Source organism: Convolutriloba macropyga, chromosome 11 (genome assembly GCF_964194025.1).
Source record: "Convolutriloba macropyga chromosome 11, txConMacr16.3, whole genome shotgun sequence".
NCBI classification, from domain to species: domain Eukaryota; kingdom Metazoa; phylum Xenacoelomorpha; order Acoela; family Convolutidae; genus Convolutriloba; species Convolutriloba macropyga.
This window is the reverse complement of record NC_134478.1, coordinates 17,257,333-17,272,638: the sequence shown is the minus strand read 5'-3', so window position 1 is coordinate 17,272,638 and position 15,306 is coordinate 17,257,333. Positions and strand designations below refer to the sequence as shown.

The window sequence follows — 15,306 nt, the reverse complement described above, 5'->3', positions numbered from 1 at the left end:
ACAACTCTCTCTCTCTCTCTCTCTCTCTCTCTCTCTCTCTCTCTCTCTCTCTAAAAGTAAATTTTACATTCTGCTCACCTTGCTGGTCAAACTAAGCATTACTTCTTCTCAACTGGTTAACCAGCAGCATGTATTCTTCTTTTACTACTACGTCCCGTACAATGTTAAAGCATTGAAACAGACTCGAATACGCCTAATGATTCGAAAAGTGACTCGATCCGGCTGTTTCTATGGTGACCTTGATTAAAAACCATTGAAAATGCGTATTTTTCTATTTCTGTTGCAAATATTATATCGGTTGCCCTTTCCATGAACCGAAGCATCGAAAAAGCATCTGGTACAAATTTTAATTTGTCTGAACTGGTTCAACAGCCAAACGTCGTCTGGCATTAAATGATCGATTTGTGAAATTGAGAAATTTTAAAGTTAGTTCTTTCAAAACGGTGATCAACAGTTCCACCACTTCGTATATAGTCATCATGCTTCCCCCCAGGAACAGTCCCAATAGTCCCCCCATGGCACTGCTGGCAGAGAATATCTCATACTTGGCATACACGTCAGTCTGTTCCACTGTCAGAGACCCAAAGTAGATCACCAAATCACCATAGTTACCCCTCATGTACTCCCAAGAGACGTTAGATTCTTTGTCACCCCCACTTATCAATGCCCGACTGTTTCTCTTAAAAGCTGGGCTCGGAAACTTTGTCCATGTCTTCTCAAAATTGTATTTGGTGAAGCTGCATTGTGGCTTGCATTTAGACTGACAGTCTCCTGCAAGCACAAAGCGTCAAATGAAAAGATGTATTAGTTAATTTGATTGATAATCAGTAGTACCGATATTGTTAGAGCAACTCTATTATAACGTTTGCAGTATGCTCTTTCTCGTCGATAGCTAGTTTCATTGAAACTTCGGTCGTTTTTGGCTGATTTTTTAGAGGAATAAATGCTTTCCTTAAAATGGTTTTGAAGTTGGTCACTATTGCTATATGACAAGAGTCGATACAAAACTGTACTGAAAAGAATAATTTGAAGAAGAATCATAGGAATGCTTAAAGCTGCTAATGTTTTCATTTAAAGCTGCTAATGTTTTCAGCTGATGACTTTCGTCAGCAAAGCGGCATGAAAGAAAGAATGGTTGATTTTAAAGAACTGCCAGAACACTAATTTTAATTCAAACTCTTGAAGCGTCAAATATTGTTGGACTAACCCACCTAAGGGATATCCGAAGTAAAAACTTGTAAATTTAACCTTCTTCTGCTCAAAAATTAAGAGTGATGAGAATCTGGGCGTTTAAAAGGTGCACACTCAGCTACCATTTGGCAGTGAATAAAAATCTATAATATTTAGTACCAAAAAGTCTAGAATTCAACATCTAGCGACTCAATGAGTGGATATTGGGAAGCAAATCGCTTGCTTAAGCACCATCTCATAGCTGTTCAAGATTCTATGCATTTAAATTGTGCATCTTTTCTTAGCATCCTTTACCCAGGTTGAGGTGACATCCGGAAGTGACCACTGATCATACCAAGTCCAACGCTGTCTAATTTCATTCATTGAGTTAGAAATATGCACTAATGGTATGTAAAATAAAATAAAATTTCGCAGCAGTTGCGTTTTCTTTTCTTTAGCAATACTTTTAGAATGGTCTTTTCTTTCGATGAATTTAATAATGCAAACATCATTTTTTATGAAATGGAAACCTTATAACAAAATTAAAGAAATTCGTTCACAGGGAAAACCATTCACTGATCAGACTACTTTGAGCGCAATTGAGTCCGATCAGTGGTGATTTCGAGCGCCCGATAGTCTGATCAGAAGTGATATGACCGCACAATCGTCTGGACGATGGTCTAGGTTTGGTCTGGGCCATGGTCGCACAATCGTCTGGACAATGGTCTGATTTCGGTCTGATCAGAGGTCATTTCCGTCTGGAAAGCTCTGATCAGAGAGAGTGTCGAGCGCACTTCGAGCGCACACAGTGTTTTGAGCGCACTTTAGTCTGATCAGAGGAGACTTTGGTCTGGGATGGTCTGATCAAAGGTTACTTTCGTCTGGAACGGTCTGATCAGAGGTCATTTCCGGATGGCACCTCAACCTGGGTAGCAGTTAAAATTCTAAGTGACCGTCGGGCGCCAGCAAATTTTAGTTGATAACTTGCTTCTATAGTTTCTATAGCAGCAAAAAGTAATTTAAAAAATAAGCACTTGGTATACGTCAGCAGAATGCATGGAACTACCCTGATTAATTAATTAATTTAATTAGAAGTTTAATTTTTATATATATATATATATATATATATATATATGACACTCGTGAAGCCGCTTCAGACGTTAATACTATTTTTGACCGATTGAAAAAAAGCGATATGTTCAACTCGTCTCTACAAGAGGGCAGATGAGGCTATTTGATCATCTGGCTCTCGACACTCCGACGAGTTTGACGTTTGCAGGGTCCAAAAAAGTCTTGTTGTCGTTTCATAAGCAAATTTGTATTTTGTAAATTTGCAATGATTCTTCAATAAATTATATAATGATTTCCAGAACTGAGTTTTATTCTTCGTCAATTTTGAAATATATAAATAATACAGGGTTCATTTTTAATTTCACTGGGTCTTGCGAGTTTCATTCAAGATTTCCCGATAATCATACAAGAATCTTGTACGCTTTTAATGATTCCACGCATTTTAAACAAACAAAATTACTTGATTTTTTCAGAGCGCATAATATCTCTCTGGTATTGTGTTTCAGAAAAAAAGCTATGAGCACTCATCATTTGGTTTCGTGCAGGGATCATATAGGATTTCCTTGCTTGTATTTGAATATTATGCTAGGAATACGTTATGATTTGTTGAATATCATAAAACATCCATGTGTAATTAACCGCAGTGGTCAACTCGGGTACAATGGAATTTTTTATGGGACTTCTATCACTCAAAGTTCATGTATTGTCGTTTGAAAACTTTTTTTTGTCAAAGCATGAATGTATTGAATTGCTATTCAAGCCATAAAATTGAAATGTCATTCAAAATTTTCATTTTAAGTGATAACTCATTAGAAAAGAAATGAAATTGGAAAACAATTGAATTTTGAAAAAAAGCATATACAGGAAGTGTTTTCAAAAAGCAGCGAAATTTTCCTGTTCGAAAACTACAAATTGTCATCAAATTTTTTTTTTAAGTTTTCAAAATTTTTCGAACAATCTGATTTCAGTTCTGCTGAAACAATACTTTTGTTTATCTAGTTTTTTATTTGAAAGTTTTCTGAGTTATAGTAATAGCTAAATTTCTTCAAATTCATTCAGGAACACATTCTTCAAATTCATGCGAATGATAAACTCTACGTTTTTTTTCTATTTTTAAGCAAATTTATAGTTTTTAATTCAAATAAAAACTTAATTATGAGATTATATTGGAACACACTGTTAGAATCACCTGGAACCAATTTTCAGGCATGAGGTGATTCGATTCTTCCGAATTTTCTATTTAGTGTTTAAAGTAATTGGATGTTAGAAAATAAAGCCAATGGGCGCAGAGCTAAATAAGAGTCACAGCCAAGTTCTTAAGTTTCCCCATCTGGAAAGTGACACTCTCGAGCGCTACCAATCAGCACTGGAAATTACTACACTTTGATAATTACTTTACAGCATTCCGTACTAGTAAACGTACACGGAACGTAGATTGATCTCTCTTATCTTAAGTGTTTTTTCTACTGCAAAGGCATGCAGCAACTTCAGCAATATAATAAGAATACCCCCATTGATTACAAGAAATTAGCCGTCATTAACGGCATTAATTCTCATTGGCCTGTTCGGACTGAAAACAAAACAGAACAAATTTGAAGTAAACGATTGTATCACAAGAAAATAATTGCTAAGTGTTTGATATTTTGATTGGATTTCGTAGTAACACATGCTACTTCTTCTTTAAGAAAGGATAAGTGGACTAGTAATAATATCATTAAACGTTAGAGATGGTAAAAACCTATAAAAACAAAGTTCGTGTAAGAGGTACATAAAATTAAGCTTTATGGGTATATCTCCTTTCTATTTTTGTTATCGTTTCTATCCATTTTGAGATTGTTTGGCTGAGCTATTGTTCTTAAAATGCACTTTGAAATGAGGGTGAGAACTACCCAGGAGAAGTCAAGAAGCTGTCAATGAAGAAAACTGGAAAAAATTTGTGTTTAACACATTAAAATAACCTAACAAGAAGACACCAGTAGAGACTCAAAGTACAATTTAGCTTACGCTCTAGCCAACCACTAACTAAGCCAATAAAACTATTTGAATCCTCATAATACTCAATTTAAATCAACAAAGGAAGGAAAAAATTAAAATGCTAAAGCACAATGTTGCGAAATCACATTTTGCGACTCCAAAATTGTTTTGATGATCTGATATAATTGGCTTATGTTCAAAAACTGAATAACATTATTCAAAAAAATTACAAAAGATACACATCGAGAAAACATATTGACTTGGCATAAAATGAAAAGAACAAAAAGAACCGGATAAAAAAGCTGCTAACTTTTCTGTAACAACCTCTGAAAACTTCGAAATCTAAAAATTTGTCCTGAACACATCCCAAAAAACAGCTTCTGATTAACTATTGAGCTCAACAAGACATAAACGTAAATGAAAACACAAAAATGGATCTTAAAAAATTTTAAAAACTAAAAATTGCAGATTTGGTTATTTTTTTTTACAAAAGTCTGGCCTATTAAATTTTTTGTTTTTTTTTCACTGAGGAAGAGTTCCTGAGGAAAACTATAAATAAACAATTGAACATGAGAATATTTTTTTAAGAAACGCAGAAGAAGAGAAAATCTCGATCTTTTTCTGTTTGTACCTCAAGCTTAGTGGCTCTATATTATTTGCACAACCAACAAGTATGTGTCATCTTTTTAAATGATGATTCACTATAAAATGACATGTGGTCATACAAAATAATCTAAAACTTTATTGAATTTAGACAATTTTTCAGTTAAAACAAATTTTATACATTATCAATCAAATGACAACGTTGTCACTGCAGAAAAAAACTGTCTCCAGCCAAAGAAACTCTCTAGAAAAGAAAAATTTGAAAAAAATACAAACCCCATAAAAATCGTCGAAGACGGCGAAATTACCCCAAAAACTTAAAAAAGATTGCATATAGAAATCTAATATATAATTGAGATTTTCAAAATTGCTAGAAAAGTGTAATTTAATCGAAAATTTTAACTAAAATTACGGAGCTGCATCAAAAAATTATAGAACTGCCAGCCATGATCCAAAATTTTGTTCGCCTAGCAAGAATGTTTTCACACTTATTTTTGTTAAACTACAAAGTTTCGTTATGATTGTATAAATCACCCTATTTTTACTTTGTTTTTCAATTCCTTCAACCGTATGGCCCAACTACCTATTTTTTTAACGTGCGGCAAACTTTGAATTTTCAAAATAAAAGCGCTCTAAAAACCTTCTGAAAAGATCAAGGTGGCCATTAATAACAACAGACAAATATCCCGATTTTTGCTTTCAAAAAAGTAATTAAAAATTGCATTCAATTTTAGTTAGGGGTCAATTATAAAGGATCAATTATACAGCATTCAGGGATAATGCAAATACCACAATAACTTCTCATAAATAGCTCAAAACAAGCAAGCCATAATCAAATCTAAAGTACAAATGCAATGAAAATGCACAGTAAAAGCATTTTTAATGTGTAATATACAGTCTTTAAAGCTGTTGTCAAATTTAGGTTTGTGCTTCAAGAATAAATATAGGCACCAATAGTTTCATGATACGTAGACGAGTTTTACTTTCTTGAATTTAATCTTAATAATAATAAAAACTGTTTTCAAATCAGAAAGAACAAAGCCACAAATTTTAAATATTAGTTTATTGCAAACAACGGTTTCCGATCGAGAGAACAACAAGGGCGGTGTCGCTTTGTCCTATTGTGTATACTGAAGTTGAAAAAGTGTTCTTTTTGGTGTAAGAAAAACAATTCTAGAGATAGCTTGCTGTCAAAATGAAAAACAAAAGTATCGGGAAAATTTTCCTAGCGTAACGTTACTCCCCAGTCTAAACGTTTCTCAAAATTCGATGAGTCCTTTCCAACCTAACAAAAATTTTGTTGCACTCTAAATCTGACATTTCTCTCGCTTCTTTAACAAATTGTGCCTTAAAGTTTTAAATTGTGCGAATATTTAGATTCCCTTGAGCCACCAATGTACAATTTCCCAATATTTTTGAAAATCGTTTGAAGCAGGAAACGTAAACTGAAGACTAGGGAACGGGTTTGAATCAGATCTTTAGATAGCCCTGAGTCATAAAATTTCTTCATTTTGAAACAATAACAGTACAAAAACTGATAAAATATCTGAAAAGTTGCTACTGTAAAAACAGTTATTGGTATTAAAAGTGCAGTAAAAAAAATTGCTTTCAACAATCGACTACCGACTGATAGGAAGAAGAAAACAAACGGTATATAGGGTGAAAACCTTGAAAAAGGTGGAAATTAAATTTTTTCTTATCAAAATTTGTTAGATAATACTAACGCGTGTCTCACAACAATTGTTCTGAAAAAAGCCTTTGAAAAATTTTCAATTCAATAAGTAGCACAACCATTTCTTTCAGAGACATATTAAACAAATCAGTATAACAAGAAACCAACAACAGAATAATTTACGAATTTTATTTTTCTGATAAATTTAAGAATTCCTGCTAAAACTGCCCTGTATAGAAATGAAAGTGTCATATTAAATAGTGAACATTAAAAACATTTGTAAAAAGTTTAATGTCGTAACATATAGGCAAAAAAATGAAAACAAATGAAAATGCGCCAAAAATCGAAGAATCTCTTTAAGAAGCATACATCAAAATTGATGTCAATCGAATTGAAGAAAGATCAAAACCAACAGAATAACAATAAACAAAAAACTCCCAAAAAAATTTTCAAAATTTGAAGCAGCAGATTTCAAAAACTGCCAAAAAGCCATCCAAATGTATAAAATGGCAAACAAGCACAAAAAAGCATCTGAAAGTTTAATATTTGCTTCAAAAGTTTCAAAAATGATTCCGAAAGTACTATTACTAGTTTAGATAATTTACCCACCCTCGGCTTTAGCTGGACCTAAAAGAGCTCTCCTCGACAATGAATGGCGTCCATCACTCGGAATTGATCTAATTTTTTGTCCACGAGTTTGGATCCACCATTAAACCTGTCCTCGAATTTTCTATTAAAACACATTTTATCAAAAAAAAAGTTTGTAAAAAGAATTTGGCTCGAATTTGAACCCTTCTTAAATTTATTGTCTTTTGATGAAGTCCAAGCCTTGACTAGGATTTTTTGGATCACCTACTTCGAGTAAGATTTCATCCACACCCTGGTAGCTACCGTTTTACCATAACAGAAGCTTGACTTCTAACACTTCACTCACTGAAGACAGAGGCCGAGTCCAATGGGCACATGGTCAAGGTGACAATTCCACAGAGTAAAGTGTCATTGGGGAAGTGTGACTGGGTTGCTGTGATACACCCACAAGTGGCCAACTCTGTCTCAGTGAAACACTCACTCACACATAGCATGTAGGAATAGCCCTTATTGTAGTATTTCAGCTCTCTAAAAATACTTAGTGCAATTTATGATTTCTTAGAATTCATACAAGCTTATATATGGTAAATGAGGAACTAGTCATAATGTGTAATAGTGCGTAATAATTGTATGACCCGACGTAAGCTAAGAAAAAACAATGCTGCGTCTTATTACTGGGTACACTGAAATTCCACGGCCTCGATGACCTCAACAACGAAGTATATTTCAGATGGAATAAGAAAGCTTGTGTCGTTCAGATCACACTAATTTGAGCGCAAGAGGGTCTAAGAAAACACAATTTTGAGCGCCGGATAGTCTGATCAGAGACTATTTTTAGCGCTGATCAGAAATTGATTGAGGTGCAGGATAGTGCTGATACCACTTCAATGGTAAGATGGTGCGGTCAAAGGTTAAATTTAGTGATGGATAGCCCACTCTAGTTTGGTCTGAGGTAGATTAAAGCTGAATTCGAGGGTAGTTGAGTCTCAACAGAGGTCATTTTGTTCACAAATAGTATGATCAGAGATTAATCAGCCTGCGTATGTCGAGTGTTCTTAAAAATGAAAATTGTTGCTTTCATTTGTGATCTTTTTATTTATTTGCACAGGGGTTCCAAACAAATCAAACCGAAATAAAGATTGTGCCAAGCAAACAGACACTGACCGCCCTGCGACAGACCAAACAGACCCAAGGCTGAATCATAGGCCACACTGGCTCCAGTTCGTTCATTAAATAAAAAGAGGCCGAACACAGAAACATCTCTCCTGATTACCCCATTTTCCCCTCTGGTATGCATCCACTGTATCCACTGTAGTCATTGTACTTGCGGGTGGAGAGTGCCACTTTGTAGCTCCTGCCTGGCCCAATGTCAAAAGAGTAGCTCTTGTCCCACGTGGTCAACACTGACTCTGTCGGATCATATAGATACACTTGGAAGGAGAGACCACCACCCACGTCAATGAACCCAATTCCATTCACGGCTTCAAAATCTGCATAACATGCTAACAAACATCAGCTTATATTTTCTTTCTTGGTAGTGCAAGTTGTGCAAGAACTGATTTTCAACAAATTAACTCAGGTTGAGGTTTCAGACGGAAATGACTTCAGACGCAGAGGTATACCCCCAAACCTCTGCTTTAGTAAAAATCGCGCGAAAAATAAATATACAGAATGAGCAAAATTACGAGACAAGCTTAGTACCCTTTTTTTGCAAAAGTGGATCCACCGGTTTTGCGAAATTGGGATACTTTCAATTTGAAATTAGGTGACAAGTCTTGTATTTCAATTTCGCTCATTTTCCGTATCTGTTTTTCGCATTAAATGTATCTATAATCCGCAATTGTGTCTATTGTCATGCGCGCTTTTGAGCACGAAGAATTGATTTGAAGCTTTATTAATTGAACATGAGAAAGTGGTTTATAGAAATATATCATATAGGGCTTTGATAAATCTACCAATCCGTTCACCAATGCGGACCACTTAATACAAAAGATATTTGTTTTGTAGGCCGGGAATCAGCCATACACCAACACGACGGAATCACCACAGACACAAATGACATCCCAAAGCAAACAAATGACACCACCTGGTAACATCCCAAAGGAAACATTCAGAGAGATAAAAATGCTCTGGGGAGACTATCCCCCGATAGGAAATTTTTATGGGTAAGCGAAAACTTGAATGATTCGAAATTTTCAAAAACTGTTTTCAGGTAGCATATGCCACTGAATAAGCGCCATTTTTTTGTTATTTTTTCCTATTATTGCGCCGTTATTATGCGCCATTAATATTATTTTTCCGTAAATTCCTATTATAATTTCATTCACCATCCCGTAAGCTACAGAGTAATCCATAGCTGAAGCTGAGTGACTCTAGAGAAATCTCCATAATTTGAAGTTTTATACAGGAATTATGTACGATTATGTACAAATACGCCCACCGGGACACTACGTAAAATTCGTATAGCCCCTCTGACCACAATCAAACCTAAATAGAAAGCTTGAGCAATCTTTTAGTTTAATAAGAAATATTTTGAAAAGGTCATAATTATCCTTTAGGTAAAGTGAAGTTTTTTTTCTTAAAGATTCTGGTCAAATCACATTTTATGATTGCTACTCTATCGATCAACTCTATCGAGAAAAGTCCCGAAGTTCACCGATCACTACTTCTAAGGAACTTTGATAGAGCTCTGATATAATCAGTTGGTTGTGCACTGGACATCATTTAATATCTGCAGGAGAAATTTCATATTTAAAAATCTGCCACTAACCAAACACAAATCGAAGTTGCTCGCCAGGAATAATTATTTCCCTTTTTGGAGGTGTGAACTCTACACACATGAGGTTTCTCGCAGGAATTGATTTCCATAACTCTTTCTCCAAGCAATTCTGATTCTTCCACTGACAAAATTTGGTCAGTTCGTTATATTTGGCTGTGACAATTTGAAACACGGATTCCCAGCTCGCGTATTTCATTATGTCATCTTCGAAATTGGGGTCGTAGTACTGGTCCAGATGAGATTTCAGAGTATCGGCGTATTCTGTGAACAAAGTCACAGCCAGATGAATCCAGGACAGATCAAATTTTGTGAATATATACAAAAAATAGAAGAAAAAGTTTTATTTCTAATGTTTTCTATGAACATAATTAAAGTGGAGGATAGAAATTTTTGAATTCAGAAACCAAAAATTAGCGATTCTTGAAAATTGTGTATGAAAAATGGGAAAATTTTTGTCAACATAAATTTAAGTTGCCAAAATTGGTCGTGCAAGGTTGCGTGTAGAATGTTCCAACTTGCATCTTCAGCTTGACATAAAATAAATTGATCATCATCTTTTAAAAAATAAGAATAACTATATTCATTAATTTTTGATAACAGACACCAATTCTTCAAAAAAACTCATAGTTTAAGATCATTAACTGATTGATAAGTACAAAATTATTTAAAAAAATCAGATGACTTCTCTCAAATTGTTTCAAGAAAAGAAAAAGTGCAGATTGATTATATTAAACTTCATCTATAATGTTTGCCAGCTTCACAAAGGTCCAGTTTGATGCTTGTTCTTTGTCAAAACCAAGTTCACCTGAATACAGATATGAAATCTGTAGATTTTTTTTTAAAAAAAGATTAAAAAACTTTGGTAAAATTAGAGTGACGGCATTTTTTAAAAAACAAACGTTCGAAGAGACTCCGCACAATAGTTGCGTCTAATAATCACTGAAAAGTTGAAAAAAAATCTATTTTTCTTTTGATACATTTTATGGAAAGGAAAAAGGTAGACACAAATATTGAGAACCAAGAGAGAAAAAAAAGATCTCGCAATTTTTCTGGAATATAGAAAAGCCTACTCCATCAGGCCAACAAAATTTGTTTGCAATTGTAACTAACTCAAAAAAGCAAGGAGACCAGTTTGTGCCAATGTATAATAGGTTTCCATATAAAGATCAGATGATTTTTAGAATGTTTTTTCCTATGCTTAATTACTGTCATTTGTGTCTCAAAATACTTTTTTTGATGGCTGAAAACTCACCGTTTGTGTAATGCAAGTTTAATGACGTTTTGGGAGTCAAATTTAGATGAATGTCATTAACTGCAAGGATAAGTAAAAAGAAGCAGGTCTTCGTATGAAATCAAGTCAAATTAAAGACATATATTTGCCACACTAACAAATTAGCCTGAACAGAGTTGTTGATTTTTTATCCAGCTGCCATGCTATATTGCATCTTTAAGTGAAGGACCTTTAAGTAAAAACAAACTATTTGAGATTTCAGCAATAAATTAAACAAACAAAAGCATTTTTAAAACTGAAATTCAATCTGTGTGCCATTTTGAAAACATCCTTTGACATTGAAATCAATTGAAAACCAAAAAAAATTTGTGGATGATGTCCGATTTATTTCAGTTAACGTATCAGATCAGTTGCAACTGTCAGAATAAAGTGCATAGTTATCAAAAATTATTGAAACTTCAAGGCCTCTAAAGGAAACAGTCAGTCAATCAAATCTCGAAAACTTCAATTGTGACTGTTGTTGACCAAAGAATACGAAATTATTATGTCGACTTCCCAACTTAGGATATACGGAATGAAAACGATGACAAATTTTTTTAAATGTTTTGTTCTTTCACAACCAAATAGTTTTTTCTTCATTTCTTGTTTCAGGTTTCATTCAAATTATGCGATTATTCTGCTGTTCAGCAGATAGGTTCACAGAAGAACATTTTGCTTTTTCCGGTATCGTGTTACATAACGTCTATGCAAAGAAATCAGTCAATGGTAACCACAAAAAAACTATATTCATTCTTAAAAAAAGTAAATAAAAGCTATCGTGTTTAAATTTATTCCTTCTCCATCGTTTTTTAAATTATACACGTAATCGTGGTTCGAAATGCTGATTTTAGTAATTGAAAAATCTTTTCAAGCCCAAATTGAACACTAGAGTTAGTGTAGAATGAGAAACCAATTTCAATGCTATATTTTATCGAAGCAAGACTGATTTGGTCGTTTGTCAACATGCATAATCATTAACTACAATTAGTACGTGATCATCGTAAACGACGTGAAACTGAACCTCAAAACTGTTTGTTGACGATGAGCTACGTTACCGTCAACAAATAGTATTGCGACGTATGTCCAACTGCGCTGAATGATAAGCAAACTGTATCAGATTCTTCACGATTGATTTTCAATTTGACTGGTTCTTGATACAGAATAATCAACAAAACTTCTATATTGCTAAGAAAATTCCACTAACATCAAATGAAAAATTACAAAAAAGCAGTTGAAACTCCTTAAATTTGCCGTATTAAACAGCAAGACAAAAGGTTTGAAGAATTGTTATTGTTTTTTGTTTTCGTGAATCAGCTCAATGTTTGTACAGCTTAACTCAACTTTGAGCTGTTGAAAAGAGAATTAACTTTCATATCCTCAAATTTTTCTTGACTCAAGAGGAACAACGTTCCGAAGTTCGTAAAAGTTTTGCAAAGTAGAAATCAGATTCCATTACTAGCTACAAAGCATCACAGTGCCGATTCAATTGATGGTGTTGAAACCACGTGGGAGATAAAGTCGAAAAATTGAAAGTCGCCCACGCAGCCATTAGGTTAGAGTTCAGTCATTAGGTTAGAGTTCAGCCATTTGGTTAGAGTTTTTTTAGCGTTTATTTTTGCCTTAATGTTTGATATCTGCTTTCTGAAAACCTTAGACGTTTTAATTTTATCCAACTCTATATCAGAGAGGTGTCTTTGATGATATTATGCAGATGTATAAATTTTAATTCTCAAAAAAACGTAGTTTGATTTCATAAAACATAAACTCTTAAGTTTTTTTTAGCTAATTCACAATTTGCGCCCAAGAAAATTACCTTAAATTAATATGTGGTGGTATAAATTGAGATTTTGGCAGATATTTTTGTTATGTGTTTGCAAATAGAAAAACTGCGCTGCCCTAGGAATCAAACTCGGTTAAGCTTTAGAATTTAATTAAACGGTATGAAAAATAGAATTATTTGAACCAAAACCAGTTTGTAAAGGCTTCCGGGTTGAGGTCGAATGCTCAGTTTGCAAGAATTTGCAAGTTTCTTACAAAAGATGTTATCTTGTAAGAATTTGCCAGTTTCTTGCAAAAGATTGTTATCTTGTAAGAACTTGCAAGTCGAATTGTTAACTTGAAAGAACTTGAAAGTCGAATGTTAAGCTTGTCAGAACTTGCAAGTCGTATGATTTATTGTTAGTTTCTTGCAAGTTCGTTCCGGTTGAGCTCGATTCTTGTTGGTTAATTCAATTTGACACTCAGTCACTAACCGCAAAAAGCTAGTTAGGGTTAGTTGCTCAATTTGGATAACATGTTACATTAAAACCTAAGTTGATAAGTTTCATATATCACCATTTACATATGTCACCATTTACTCATAGTAATTTCGTGACCCTTCTTTTTTTACCAAAATTTTATTTTGTAATTTTGATACACACTTTTGCAGATTCTGTATTTTTGAAGCTTCTGTTTACAATCACTTATTGCAACGTTTTTCTTTTTTGTGCTACCATATAGGTAGAAAAGTTATCTCGTAACAAATTATGTTCAAAGAATATATGTAAGAAATTATGTGAGTCAAATGTTTAACTTGTAGGAAACCTGCGAGTTGAATGGTTAACTTTCAGGAGCATTTTAAGTCGAATGGTTAACTTGTTTTTTGGAAGTTTTTGGAAGAGACAAAGTTTTTTGGAAGAGAAACTTGCAAGGCGATTCATCGCCTTGTAAGTTTCTGCGAGAAACTTGAAAGTTTTTACAAGTTAACAATTCGGCCTCGACCGGGGCTATTAAATGTCATTTTTGTTTTTCTCTCGATGCTTAAAGCGTATATATGTAACATAATAAGACAATATAACCCGCGAGGAGTAAATCAGCGAGATTCGATACAAGTATGCTTTTGACCGGTCTTGCTACTTACTCAGCCTTTGTATCCACAATGGGTTCGCTTGAGCATACCCGACTTTATACTGCTTAGACAAAATCGGGTATTCATCCGCAGCCCTGCTTGAGTTCTGTCGGAATTTTGCTCTGATTGGCTCATACAACAAGTTCAACGCCAACTGGATGCCGAGCCGGTTTAAAGCTGACACGTTACCGTAATAGATGTCAGTGAACATTGCAAAGTTATCGTGCTCTTGGTTCAAATCGCAAATTACAATATTCGGGAAATTTATAGACTCTGATCTTTTATAGTACCTCTCGACCACTGTTGGTTTCTTCACTACAATGTCGTATAAGAGATTTAACTGGAAATAAATTAGCATTAGGGTAAAAGCGAGGAAAATAAACGCCCAAAGTAATCGGAATCTATACTTGCGAGTGCCCGCATGGACAAAATGGTGAACTCCGTGAAGCGACGAATATTCAGAACAGCTGAACAAATTATACATTTCGAAATATTTCTAATAATAGTTCAATTCAGTTCCATAAACTGATATTAAAGAAGTTTCAGGACAAAATACCCAGTTTGTATTCATATTATCGAACCAAAAGATCAAAAAATCATAAATCGGTATTTTTGTTTATTTCTCCTACAAAACTTATTTCCTTGAAAAGCAACTGACAAATCAAATATCAAAGTAAACCAGAACCAAATTCAGAATAAAACAACCAATTCAACCCAGCTAAACTTGAACTTTTAAGCGAAATGAATTAACCCATAAACTAATAAATATTAGGAGACAATTAAACTTTATAAATTAAAAAACTGTCATTCGAGTGCAATCAAATTACGAATCAAATTTGCAATAATTTGACAGATTACTTCATGAAGAAAAACAGGTGGGATGAAATTATTGTTTTTAAAGTTTGATAATAAAATTAGTTTGATAACAATTACGTAAATAAGACAGTTTTTTATATACTTATGCTCCCAATAAAACCTCAAGGCTCTGGCTTACCACATCAATTAACGCCCACCATTTCCTCTCTTTGAATAACAAATCCAACAAGGAGGCTCGATAATGTGCGATCGCACATAAGGTTCCGACCCCACTCATCAGCAATTTTGGCATAATTGTCAACCAAATGAGGAACAGATAGAAAAACCCATAAATTCAAGTAACTTTCAAAAAAGATAGGTGTATTAACGAAAAGATAGACTCCAAAGCAAATAACTCAGTGGAGTAAAAAAAAATGATGCATTAGATTGATGGGATATGCCAATATTAAGAAAGAGAGCCAAGACCAACAGCAAGA

At 34.0% G+C, this 15,306-nt stretch overlaps 2 protein-coding genes across 2 annotated transcripts; both read right to left on the bottom strand.

Moving 5' to 3' along the window:
• Nucleotides 1-346: 346 nt before the first annotated feature.
• On the bottom strand, nucleotides 347-7,655 carry LOC142349060 (acid-sensing ion channel 2-like). The gene is made up of 2 exons (XM_075400474.1): nucleotides 7,425-7,655; nucleotides 347-771 (listed from the first exon to the last, which is right to left on the bottom strand). Exons 1-2 carry the CDS (start codon nucleotides 7,570-7,572, stop codon nucleotides 347-349), a joined length of 573 nt encoding a protein of 190 aa, XP_075256589.1. The 5' UTR covers nucleotides 7,573-7,655.
• Nucleotides 7,656-8,347: 692 nt separating this feature from the next.
• Nucleotides 8,348-14,512, bottom strand: LOC142349059 (uncharacterized). Its single transcript, XM_075400473.1, has 3 exons — nucleotides 14,027-14,512; nucleotides 9,849-10,118; nucleotides 8,348-8,568 (listed from the first exon to the last, which is right to left on the bottom strand). Exons 1-3 carry the CDS (start codon nucleotides 14,496-14,498, stop codon nucleotides 8,348-8,350), a joined length of 963 nt encoding a protein of 320 aa, XP_075256588.1. The 5' UTR covers nucleotides 14,499-14,512.
• Between the last annotated feature and the right edge of the window lie 794 nt (nucleotides 14,513-15,306).